At 45.5% G+C, this 12,047-nt stretch overlaps 1 protein-coding gene across 10 annotated transcripts in view; it reads right to left on the reverse strand.

Moving 5' to 3' along the window:
- Positions 1 to 12,047, reverse strand: part of PRDM16 (PR/SET domain 16) — a 272,710-nt gene that overhangs the window by 118,757 nt on the left and 141,906 nt on the right. For 8 of the 10 annotated variants that reach the window (XM_062614559.1, XM_062614560.1, XM_062614565.1 and 5 more), the window contains one exon: positions 6,750 to 6,800. The exons of the other annotated variants lie outside the window; for them this stretch is intronic. In XM_062614559.1, the coding sequence (XP_062470543.1) occupies positions 6,750 to 6,800 (51 nt within the window). The remainder of the gene's footprint in view (positions 1 to 6,749; positions 6,801 to 12,047) is intronic. 10 annotated transcript variants of the gene reach the window in all.

Genomic DNA, 12,047 nt, shown 5'->3' on the forward strand with positions numbered 1-12,047 from the left:
GAAATTAACTCTATTTACACACAGAAAGAGAAGATGGATTGTGAGAAAAGTGTTAAAGCTGTTAATATGTGCTTGTGAATGCAAAGTACATTGCTCAGCCCCTAGCACATGTGGGTTTCACACTCTTTAGGAAGCCCTTAGCTATATCAAAGTTTATAAATCTTAACTTTACACACATTATTCACATAACTGATCACTCAGCCAAGATGTCGGAACAAGTCTCCTTTATTTGCTTTGCTCTGCAGAGGGGCTGGGCCCCCCCAGCCATGCCACTGCAGCCGACCAGGTTCTGCTGTGAGTACCCATCAGCAGAGCACCAGATATTCCAAACCACTCCCCAGAACAGGCATGCAATTAATTACCTGGCCAGCGAGCTAACGAGCTCCCATTTCTGCCCCTGATGCCAAGATACAACTCTGACACCTCCTATAAATTAGTAGTGGAGTGGGTTTGGCTTTTTCCCTCTCAAGCCAACCACCAGTTGGGCACAGGGGTTAAAGAGGACAGCAGCTTGGAACTGATTTTAATGTTCAAGGCCAGGCTGGACACAGGGGCTTGGAGCAAGCTGCTCTAGTGGAAGGGGTCCCTGCCCGTGGCAGGGGTTGGAGCTGGAGGAGCTTTAAGGTCCCTTCAACCCAAACCAGTCTGGGATTCTATGATTCTATGACTCTGCTACTCACACTTCCTGCTGAGACACAGCAGATCACCAATGCGAGTGGGTCAGCTCTGCCAAGGGAACAGCCTCCTGCCTCTTGCATCCCACAGAGCATCACTGGCTCTGTAATAGCTTGAGGCTCCACACAACCTGCGTGTTTATGTTTGAGATGCACTACAAGACAAGGTGACCTCTTGTAACTCGCTGCCTCAAGTTAAGCAGACACTTTTATCTTCAGAGATACTGTTCAACAGAGATGCATGTCATTTGGAGCAATGGGTATAAATAGCTCAGCAGCACATTCGGACACTTCCCTCTCAGCTGCAGCAATCACTTATTCAAGAAAGTAAGACGGCAGGCTATGAATTAGGGCTAAAAGAGCAAATCAATGTCCTTGCATTCGGTTCACACTGTAGTGATTTAGTATGAACTTGCCTAGAGTGGGAGGGAGGAAAGGAACCAACTTACTTTACACAAAGGTCTTAATTAAAGTCGTATGAGGCGCTTACACCGTATCCATATTTACATTAACTTGCAAAGAGACAACATGGTAAATCACCATTAACCACCCTCACCCTCTGTCCTCCTGAAACAAGAGGCCCATGCTGATGCACACTGTTAACATCACAGCAGCTGTACTTGACTTGAACATACTGGAGACATGGAGAGAGCAAACTTAACCACTGCTGCTCCTCTTCACTTGCCCTGATTTCTGGGTTCAACCCCCCCGAGACCTCTTTCTGGACTCATTTATCATACACACACACACGATACGATCAAGCCCAAACATCTGCATCCCAGAGATGAAACGTACAGCGCTGGTCCTGCAGGACGGCTTCACCATCGCTCTCCGCTGGCGCCTCTGGGCCAGCTTACACCTTTCTTTTACTTTACATGCTTCATTTCAGCAAAATCAAGGATGCAAACTTCTTAGAAGTACTTAGTTTCCATGGCAACCTAAGCTGACCGCAACATTATTGTTCTCAAGAGGGAACTGACTTTACTATATGTTCATTCACTGAATTAATGGACTCCTGGTTCTTTTATTAGCAGCTCTCTAACAATAGAAAGAGAGAAATGTTATAAAAAAGACTCTCAGACAACTGTCCACTCTTTTGTCCAGGGCTTATTGGAATGACGCAAGCCTATTCAAGAAAAGATCATAAAAATCAACTCAAAGCTGCCTCTGTTTGTGGCAACTAAACATACCTTTAGTTTGGAAAGATACAACCTATAAACCAGGCAAATTAAAGCTCCTTCTGAAACAGTAACTGTAAGGCAGTGATCGTGCTGCAACTGGACTTCAACTGTGCTGTCCGGGTACGGTTACAGGAGTTCACAGGGGTTTGGGGAGCACCGCTACCCCCAAGGTCTGGGCGCCATCCTCAAGCTCTCAATGTGTTTCAACACCACATTCCCCTTCCTTAAGCACAATCTAAGCACACAAAAGCAGGTGGAAGATAGGTCTGGTTAACAGTGTGAATTCTCAGTATGAAATCTGTTTTAACCCCACTACAACTGGGGGTTTCCTTCTTCAGCATAGACAACTGAAAGATGAACAAATCTCACTGCAAGCTGGATTCTGAAATCCTGACAGTTGTAAAATACTTTTTATTAGGCATAGATAATAAATATATTCCTAATAGCTCCCAAATGCAAATGCACTGTGTGTAAGTGCTGCAAACCCAGAACTTTGCAGGCTCCAGTTGAAATCTCTGCATGTATAATGTTATGACAGGCTGTGCTCAGGCCTGGGGGTGTATGGTCCGGCTCGTAATTGCTCCACAAAAGACAGTTAACAGTTCCCTTGCTCTTCCCTAACTACCTTCCTGACTGCTTATTGAAGTCTGATTTCTTACTCCTCTGGGTCGTCATTCATCAGTCCTACAGATCCCGCTGGGACAGACCGACCAGACCTCTCCATATCCCTTGTTGCCAGAGGCCATTTCTGACGGCCCATGATATAGAAAATGTCTTCACAGCAATCCGGAGGGACAAACTATGGTTATAATACCCAAATAATCATTTTGCAAATTATCATAATTATCAATCAATCATCTTGTGGGAACAATGTGTTCCTGAAGTATCAGATGGTTCCTGTGACCTGTAGCATTTTGCATATAATAATAAACCTGGTGAGATTTATGGCCCCATCCCGCTTTGCATCTGCAGTGGCAAAACATCAGTTAGTTTCCACTTTTGTTTTAGGAGCAAAAGCTTTCCACCCACCCAGGTTTCTGTTTACAACTTGGTGCTCTCTAAGAGGTCAGGATTTCTGATCTCACTCAGTTCTCTAACAGTAACTTTGTTTTTAAAACTAATCTGTGTGATTTGGGAGTCGAGAATAAATCACTGCTGCCCAAATTACCTCCGCTCAGTGACACCAGCATTATGTTACCAGCTTCTGGTATTTTGCAGCGTGAGTATGAACTCGGCCAAAGCGGGGGGAAAAACGGGTTTTGCCTTCAGTTTTTGTTGTGGTGTTTTGTATAATGCCAGATTGAATCCCACTCTTTTGAAGCTGATAGCATCTCCCGCTCCCAGCGTGCTTCGTTCTTGTTAATGGATAAATTCAAGCTCTCGAGAAAGTCAAAGAATAAATTTAAAGCCTTTTGCCAAATGCCTATCCTATTGGATTTTGATAAGACGGCTATTGAGCTTTAATAATGTCTTCTATCCTTTTTCAGCTGGCCCTTAACATGTCTCTTTATTTGTCCCTAAAGCCTCTTCAGCGATGCCTTTTTATTACAAGTCTCTCAGCTTGCTCTCAAGGGAGACAGGGTCGACAAGAGTGATAGATAGATAACTCTATAGATTATCTCCCACAGATGTTTTCTCTCCAGTAGCCCCTCAGGCTATTCCCTCTAAGTAAACAGAAACTAAATAGAGAGTCTACTGAAGAGAAGTCCCTGAGGTCTCTTGTCACCACAGCCAGGAGCTCTGCACAGAGCCTCCTTCAACGTGATTCTCGAACCGTCGGCCAAAGTGACTTAGAGGAGAGATAAATACACCCAGCAGTGCTCCTTGGGAAAAAAGGTGTCCTGTAATGGACACTGGCCTTGCTTCCTGCCGGAGGAAGTCTGAAGCTTTCATCTCCCTCCCAAAGTTAAATCAAAATGACAATGAAGATAATGGTAACAAGCCACTGGTATTAAACACAGTGGAGAAGCGTAGAAAATGCAGAGCAAGGGAGCACGTGAGCTGCTCTCTAAGCAAAATAAACAGGCTGCAGGAAGATGGCCTGGAAAAAAGAGACGTCTGGGAGCACGGGCAATATACCCACAGGTCTAACTTACACCCAGCTCTGAATGCACACATTCAGGTCACTAAAAAGAGGGAATCTCCCATTTTAGCACAACTCCCACGATCGAGTCGTTCAAATTAAACAAGCAGGATGAGGAGCTGACGTATATTTGTGCAAGTTAAACTGAGTATCAGCAAGCACAGCAGATAAAAGGAAGACTTACTCAGAGCACAGCACGTTTATAGTCTGTGGCATTTCCACATACAGAAAAATGGCCCTGGGTACAGGTTCTTTAATAACATTGGTAGAAATCCGAGTTCTTGTGAGACAACCACTAACAAATAAATCAGCTCCCTGATGTTAGTGGTCCCAGCAGAAATAACAGTAATACAAACTCAAAGATACTGGGCACGGTGGGATAATACTTCTTATTTTGCTTTGAGCCAAAAGAGGGCCTGTTTCAGTGTGCAGTATAACAGTGCCTGTGCCTGCTCTCCTGCATCTTCAGACTTCACTGCCTTTCAGTGCATAAGCAGTTATTTAAGAGCATTTCTGGTCTGGCAGATGAAGAGCAGAACAAACACTGGGGCAGTTTTCAAGCAGAGATGCTTCCTGAGCACCTTCCTGTGCCTCTCGCACCATCACACTTCCCACACCCCCACCTTCCATTTGCTTTATTACAGATTTTCTCTCCATTCTAGGGATTTTTTCTCTTTCTCGTTCTTGTTACTGCCCAGTTCTGAAGCCCTGATGCAGCAGCCAAAGGAGCCACTGACCACTGTGGTCTCTCTGTCTGGTTCCAACATCCTCCTCCCCTGGTTTAAATCAGCGCACCCACTACAGTTACATTTGTCTTCAGTCACCTTCTCAGCACCAACTTATCTCTGACGGAACAGGAATAAACTGAAGTCAAATCTCAGCTCTTGTGTCTTCAGGGATATGACAACAGAGTGATTTAGAGATGCTGGAAAAGGAGCTCTTCCCCAGGAGGGTTTTGTGCCAGCGGAGCAGAATGCCCGGGTACCTCTTACAAACAATTCCTGACACTACAAAACCTGCAAGGAATGATTTTTCATTCCTTATTTTTCATTTTCTTTGACTGAAAAACTGTCTAGCAGCAGTCCTGTCACAAGCCATAAAGTTTAGACTTGAACTCTTTACCTCACTGCTTTGACCTTTCTTACCCGAGCTGTAAAACCCTACTGCCCATCCTTCAATAAATTTATCACCTCATAAACTCCCACTAGTGCTTCCCTACAATGCATTTAAAAGACACAAATGGAAGGCCAGTCCTTCCCTAAAGTGTCAAATCTCCTAATTGTCCAGTTCTATACCTGCTGGACAGGGGGAGATCTCAGGACACACAGTACGGTTCAAAGACCTGTAGTTCCTGCAACATTCTCATCTGAAACAAAATGACACTGAAGTGCAAACCCATGTATTGCACACGTAAAGCTGCCAGTCTAAGGCTTCCTCCTACCCTTGTCTCACACACAGCCTGCTCTCTTTAGGGTCCTGAAGATTCTGCGAGGTAGGGACACGGTTTATTTGTGATGCTGTAATTACAGACTGACAAAGAGCCAGCCGAGCAGGGGAGAACTCCCCCATCCGCCTGACGAGTGCCTTGTGATAATACGAACCTGCCACCTTGTCACTGGGTCTGTCCAGACAAAAGGATCCCACAGAGGCAGAGACCAACAGCCCATGAGTTATGGAGATGAACAAGGTAAAAAGTTCAGCAGTGTTGCGACAGGTCCCCCGCAAGGTCATGGGATGGTCAAAGGATGTTTCATGTCGGGAGCCTGGCCTTCCAAAGCAAAGCTGGGGGCTGCCGCGCGGTAGAACAGTCGCTCCGCACCGGACATGGGTCCGAATGTCTTTCCCCAAACCGACTTTGGAGCCGGACAAGTATTACATCTCCCTTTGGTTGGCAGAGGGAAACGAGCGTTTCCTTTGAGCTCTCAGTTTAGCAGCAGCACTGACGCTCACCTCACTGGGTGAATAAGAACGGCAGGGGCTGCAAGTCCCAGTTTAAAATACCTTCCACTTCCAAATACTCCTGCGTTATGAGGAGCACCGTGAATACTCGCCACAAGACAACTGCAGATGCAAAGGACAGCCACCTCCTCATCTCAACACGGACACAGGCATCTAGAGAGCCCATCGTCCAATACGACTTGGAACACTTCAGTAAAGCTGTTAACCGAAACACAGCCACGGAAATAATGTGATTTTAGTGTTACTGAGAATAACCTCAACCAAAATAGCAACCTGGCTACTGAAGTGTGCAGCCTTGAGGCTGCCCCACAGCCACTAGGAAGAGATTTAGACAGCTGGGCTGTATTTGGAACACATTTTTCTCTGGTCAGTATTACAGTTTAAGCATCACAATGTGATGAAAAGCACTGGTAATACATCACATGAGTTAAACTTTATCCTTTTATATATCTATTCCTTTTCCCTTGGACTCCACATAAGCCACATTTACACGGTGAAGCGACCTCTAAAAATTTAGCACTTTTAACAAAGGACCAACATTTTCTTTTACTGGAAAAGAGGTAAATGAGGTTTTTCACTTTGGACTCGGAGCTGTTTATGTTGTAGCTGAATCAAGGAGCACTTTAAACTCCTTTTTCTTTTTCATAAGGACTGGAATCACAAGAAGACAAAAAACGATGCCAACAGCAGCACAACACTTCATCCAGAAAAGCAGCAGCAAATACTGGAAACCTTTTACGACGCTGTCACGACACACACCTCCGTTCAGCAGTAGGAAGAGAAAATGAAGTGCCGAGCTGCACCTCAAACCAGGCAGTAAAACAGTTTGGATAAGAGTGATCCATGTCCTACCTTTTTTATGTTGCCCTCTTGGGAGGTCACCTCGGGATCAGTCAGCATTTGCTGAGAAAAAACAAAACAGAAGCAAAATTCAGTTGAATTGCAACTGTTGGAAGAGAACACACGGTTTGTTTCCTTGGTTTTACAGGTCAAAACTCCCAACTGCGACAGAGCAACATGGATGTTTTAGGAGTCAGATGGAAGGATTATATACCAGAACCACCATCATTTTCTCCCACAAGTTTTAATGTTCTCTGTAACGCCTGTAAGCGATTTCTTTAGATTGAGCCGATAGGAAGATGCATTTCTTTCCCCAGTGGCAGGTGATGTGGGCTCTGAGCACTCAGAGGATGGAGATCTGTGGGCTCTCCAAAAGCGCATCCCCCAGAGCAGAGTGGGGACCAAACCCAGCTGCCAGCACCACACCAGCAGCTTGTCCCAGTGGCAGGGACTGACCATGGGATGCCTCAGTACCTCAGTGCTCCCAGCAGCCGTGCAGGAAGCTCTTCAGTGCCTCCTCCAACAAGAGCAGTGGTGACACAAGTCATGAAACCACGGCTGTGCTTTACCTCAGGTGAGATCGAGGTCAGTGGGCCTTCAAGGGGTCAATACCTCCATCTTCTATCACACTCCATAGCCCCATCAGGATAAATGTACTCAACAAGGACCTGATCAAGCAGCCTGACTCATACTAAGTAGCTTCACTGCCCTCAGTGGGGATCTCAGGTGTTTCAGGTTTAACATCCACCCAAGCACCAGGATGGGGTCAAGGTACTCAGGACTTCCAGACCCAGGCAATGTATTTTGGCTACCAAACAGCAGAAAAAAGCTCCAAGGAACTGAAATCCAAATGCCAAGAAACCCAAGATGTGATGAGAATGGACATACACTGCAAAGGAACCTCACTTGAAATAATCACAGTAATAAATGAAGGCCCAAAGAACTCCGTTGTGTTTCTGCAGCTGAGGGTTTGGCACCAAGCTCTTGGAGCCCTTTGCCCATGCCCAGGTGACATGGAGCAATTCAGAGATTTCCAAGCTGCTGGAAAACATCTCCCAGCTCAGCTGCAATAACAACGGGTCATGTTCTACACAGCAAGGATCCTGAACCAGCCCCTGGTTTACAGCCACTCTAATAGATACTGAAACTGCGGTTCAGAAAGCAGCTGAAAGCAAACAGGAGCAAGAGGTGAACACCAGAGCAGTTAGAACCCGTGTGCTCCTACGCTGTGTGTGTGCATCCACGCGCTGAAATCTCACCCTGAATTACTGGAAGCATCAGGAGCACGCGTCTCCAGGTTGCTGGGGAATCAGTGACCATTGCCAAGCCCAGAGAACTTGTGGATCCGGGTGCATTCAACCCCCAAAACCTTTACAATTAGGCCATGAAACTCTCGGAGCTGTAATATAAATATGCTTGTGCTAAATGACTTGAAAGCCTTCATGGAAGGCTGCTGCTTCCAAATGAAGACACTTAACTGTAATTATTAGACGCACAACACCATTCAATACAATTGTTAAGCATGTGCATTCAGAGTGCATAATCCACCCGCTCAACATGGCCATAAACATAGAGGGGGAAAGAAAAAAAACCCTAAAATGAAGTGCAAATGGGGCTGTGGTATAGTCCTATATAAACAGGCTTAAGAGTCAGGAATTCCTGAGTCTGAATCTAAACGCCAACACAAGCTTCCTTGTGCTGGTTTGGACAGATCTGCGTGCAAGGGGCAAGTTCTGCTGCTCAAACAGGATTTTTCCCCCATCTCAGTTCAGAGCAAATCCCAAATTTGACCATTCTTAGGGAACGGAACTTCTGTAAGAAGCATTTCATCACATTCAGACCTGGTACTTCCATGGGAAAGCATCAGGGGCTGGTTATGTACCTGGTCATGAGGAGCACTGCAAACTGGCTGGGTTTTGACAAGGTGAAATCCGTTCGCTTTCCTTCTGCTATAGAACTTGTGGGGAAACAAATCCCAGAGCCAGAATGTATTTTAGATTTGATGGAACCATCTCCCCATGCAAACTATCAGAACAGTTTGTGTGGGAAAAGGTATTTTACCAGTAGTGGGAGACCAGGAGCAACTTTAAATGGCATTTCCCATCCTTCCTTTACAGTTGAAAATCCTGGAGTTCAAAAAGGATAAGGGTTACGTCCAGAATTCAACAGTGTGGGACTAAGTTAGCTTGGACATGGCCCATGGCCTGATGTCCTCGGAGACACATCTGACATCACTCCCCACAGCAAAAGAACCAGACACTGCAGTGCTGTTGATGCAAAAAAAAGCACCTCCTGATTCAATGGGAAAGGGAGAAAGAGGGAAGGAAAGTAAGTACCAGATGCGATGTTTATTACTAAGAATAACACAAGATGCTTTGAAAAGCTACTCATGGGGTAAGTTCAGCTCAGGCTGGACTTCATCTTACACAAAACGCCCTAAGACTAAATAGAGGCTTGGTGTGTCCAGCGGCCGCGCTCTGGCACTTCACACAGATGTTCTTAAACGTTCCCCAAACTTACACCAGATGCTGTTTCTATCAACTGATACGCTGATTTTTAGCCAAAAGACAGACAACGTGTCAGCAGCAGCCGCCAGCACACGTGGGGTGCAGGCTCCGCTCCGAGCTGCATCTCCTCTGCCCGCTGGTGAATCCCTACATCCCATGTCCTGGGCTCAGCGACCTGGTGGCAACAGAATCCTGCCTCGGTCCCATCAGCCCGGGATGTGCTATAATTTGTGCAAAGCCTCCCGAATGTATTCTAAACATGTCAAGTCACACCATGTGATTCGTTTTGAAAAACAGTTTACAAGCTGGCATTCTCCAGCTGCAGTTAACCCTAATTTGATTACATTACCCAGACAGATCACAATGAGCTTATGTAAATAGTAACGTTATCCATTCATTCCCTGAGCTCAGATAAACTGTCATTTAAAGGGAAAAACCCACAAAACCCAAACTGAAACGGGCATGCTTGATGCCTTCAGCAGGCTCTGACAGCACAGAGGATGAGAGACCAGAACCTGCCCCTGCTGCATCCCTGTGAATCTTGATTTTTAAGGAGGAATTCCATGGCTGCTCTGAGTTGGAAACAGAAGAGGATGCCCCGTAATTCCATAGAAGCAGATAACAGCACTTCTCAGTAACATGTTCTGCATTGTCATCTGTTCCTTTAGTAAGACCTTAATACATCAGTGCTGAAGTCAGTAAGACTTGAAGCACGTCAATGTTTAAAATCAGTGTCCAGATATATCACATCTTATCAGATATCACGATATGATGGAACTGGCCTTTAAAACACACCAGCTAAGAACCCTCCAACAGCAAAGTCACAGAGGTGATGCTCTTTCACAGTAAAGCCAGAGGGAGAAGGAACTCACAGAAACCCATTTCAGCCCTCGGGAACTTTCCCCATTGGCTGAAATTTATAAAATCCAGGGATTTTATAGCACTTTCTGGCCACCAATTTACCAAAATTTCACATTTTCTATAGTAAATGAACTTGTGAAGCCCTGTTAACTTGAGGAAATTTTCAATATCCTGCCTTGGGAATTTGAAAGGAATGTGCCTGGAATTAAGAAGAAAGCTCTTGTCTAGGAGGAAGAATTTCCTCTCCTGGCTGGTGAGTGAAGGAGGATGAACAGCACAACTCTGACTGGCAAGAAACAAGCCAAGGGCTGAAAAGAGTATAAAGAATAAACCAACCATTCACTGCTAAGGGCAACCCCAGTACAATTGGGAACACTGTAGAGCAGCCAAACTGTGGTTTGCAGACCAGTAACAGCCTGCAAAGCCATGGTATGCACCCCACAGACCATTTTATAACCATTTATTTCTCAGTTGAAAGTCTGAACAAAAAGGTGGTCCAGTGCTGCAGCAAAAGTGACCAAGATCAGGAGGGAATCAGTGGTGACCTGCCATGGGGAGCACCTCTGCACTTGCTCCTGCCTTGTGTCCACTGTGGCTTTACAGGAATTCTTCCTGTTCGCCACCTTTCGGGAGAACAAAATGCAGTTTACATCAGCTGAACCATTACAGGTGATTCCAAAGGGTGTTCAAAAGAAAGGAACATCCAAAGCCACCTTGTAGTAAGAAACAGCTCCTGCTCATCACCTGAAACAAACCTGTGCATCCAGAAAGGAGCAGGAAAGCGCTCGGGTTGTTAATGTTAAGAAGGAAAATGAATGTCAAGCATTAAGAATAAAACACACCCCATATACATACATGGCGCGGCAAGTTCTGGATCACCTCTTAAAGCCCTAACTCCTCCATGACACTGCCATCGAGGTCAACTGCAAATACCAGGAAGTTCCACAGAATCTAATGGAGAGCATTTGTAGTAACTTCAATAAGCTGAGGACTTGAGACTTCCAGCCAAGACAAATAAGAGAGGGTACTGATTAGTAAATGTCACCGTTTCTCTTGCCAAGCACTCAGGGACTGGTGATAGGAGAGTATTAAATATAATCTCAGAGTCTTTAGGGGCTCTTTGATTTTATATTGCATTCTTATCGGGTCCTTAAAGTCCAGTGTTAATGAGCACGAGAAACGCGCTTGAGAGTTTGGCAGGTCTGCTCAAAGAAAACTTATTCCATTCACTCCACGTGCCCCTGGGATCCAGGCTGGAGATGCTTTTCCCTTTCACGTGGCGCCACATCTACCTCTCCCCATTCTTCTTCTCCATTTGAGCAATCCAACGTCACCTTTAGCAACCATCTATTTGCTATGACTGTTGGAAGCAAAGAGGTTTTACCAGCTACAGCAAATGAGCTCTTTAAGGACCCTGGAGCAGAGACATTTACACAGTAAGAGCTCACCCAGGGCACCCCTTTTGCAACACACAGGGATTCCTGAGAGAAGAGTAAGTCCCAATTAAGAAGTTTCTTGCCCAGTATTTTGCTCACCTAACACTTCCCAGAAATGGCCAATAGGACATAATTTTCTTTAAAAAAACCCCACTCTTACAATTACCTTTTTCCTGAAGGGAAATTTCATTGTAAAACTGAATTTTGAGAAGATGGAAGGGGCACCTCTCTCTGTGCCTAATGCTGAGCAGTCTAAGGATTAAAGCACAAGTTCCTAGCATTGAACCGTAGCTGTATTTACCCCATCTGTTCATCTTCAAACCTGGGAACGCTCCCCGCACACTTCTATGCTGAATAAAATACGAGCTGCCCTGACACAACGTGCTTCTGAGCTGCAAACCAGTTACACCTTCACTCCAACCACAGAGAAAACAGGAGAACAGAAGCTTGGGATCATCAACCCTAGATTCTGCCTGCCATAGAGCACACCATCGCTTCATGTAGCA

The sequence above is a fragment of the Pezoporus occidentalis genome, unplaced genomic scaffold (assembly GCF_034315485.1).
Source record: "Pezoporus occidentalis ecotype Australia unplaced genomic scaffold, CSIRO_AGI_Poc_V1 ctg176, whole genome shotgun sequence".
NCBI lineage: Eukaryota > Metazoa > Chordata > Aves > Psittaciformes > Psittacidae > Pezoporus > Pezoporus occidentalis.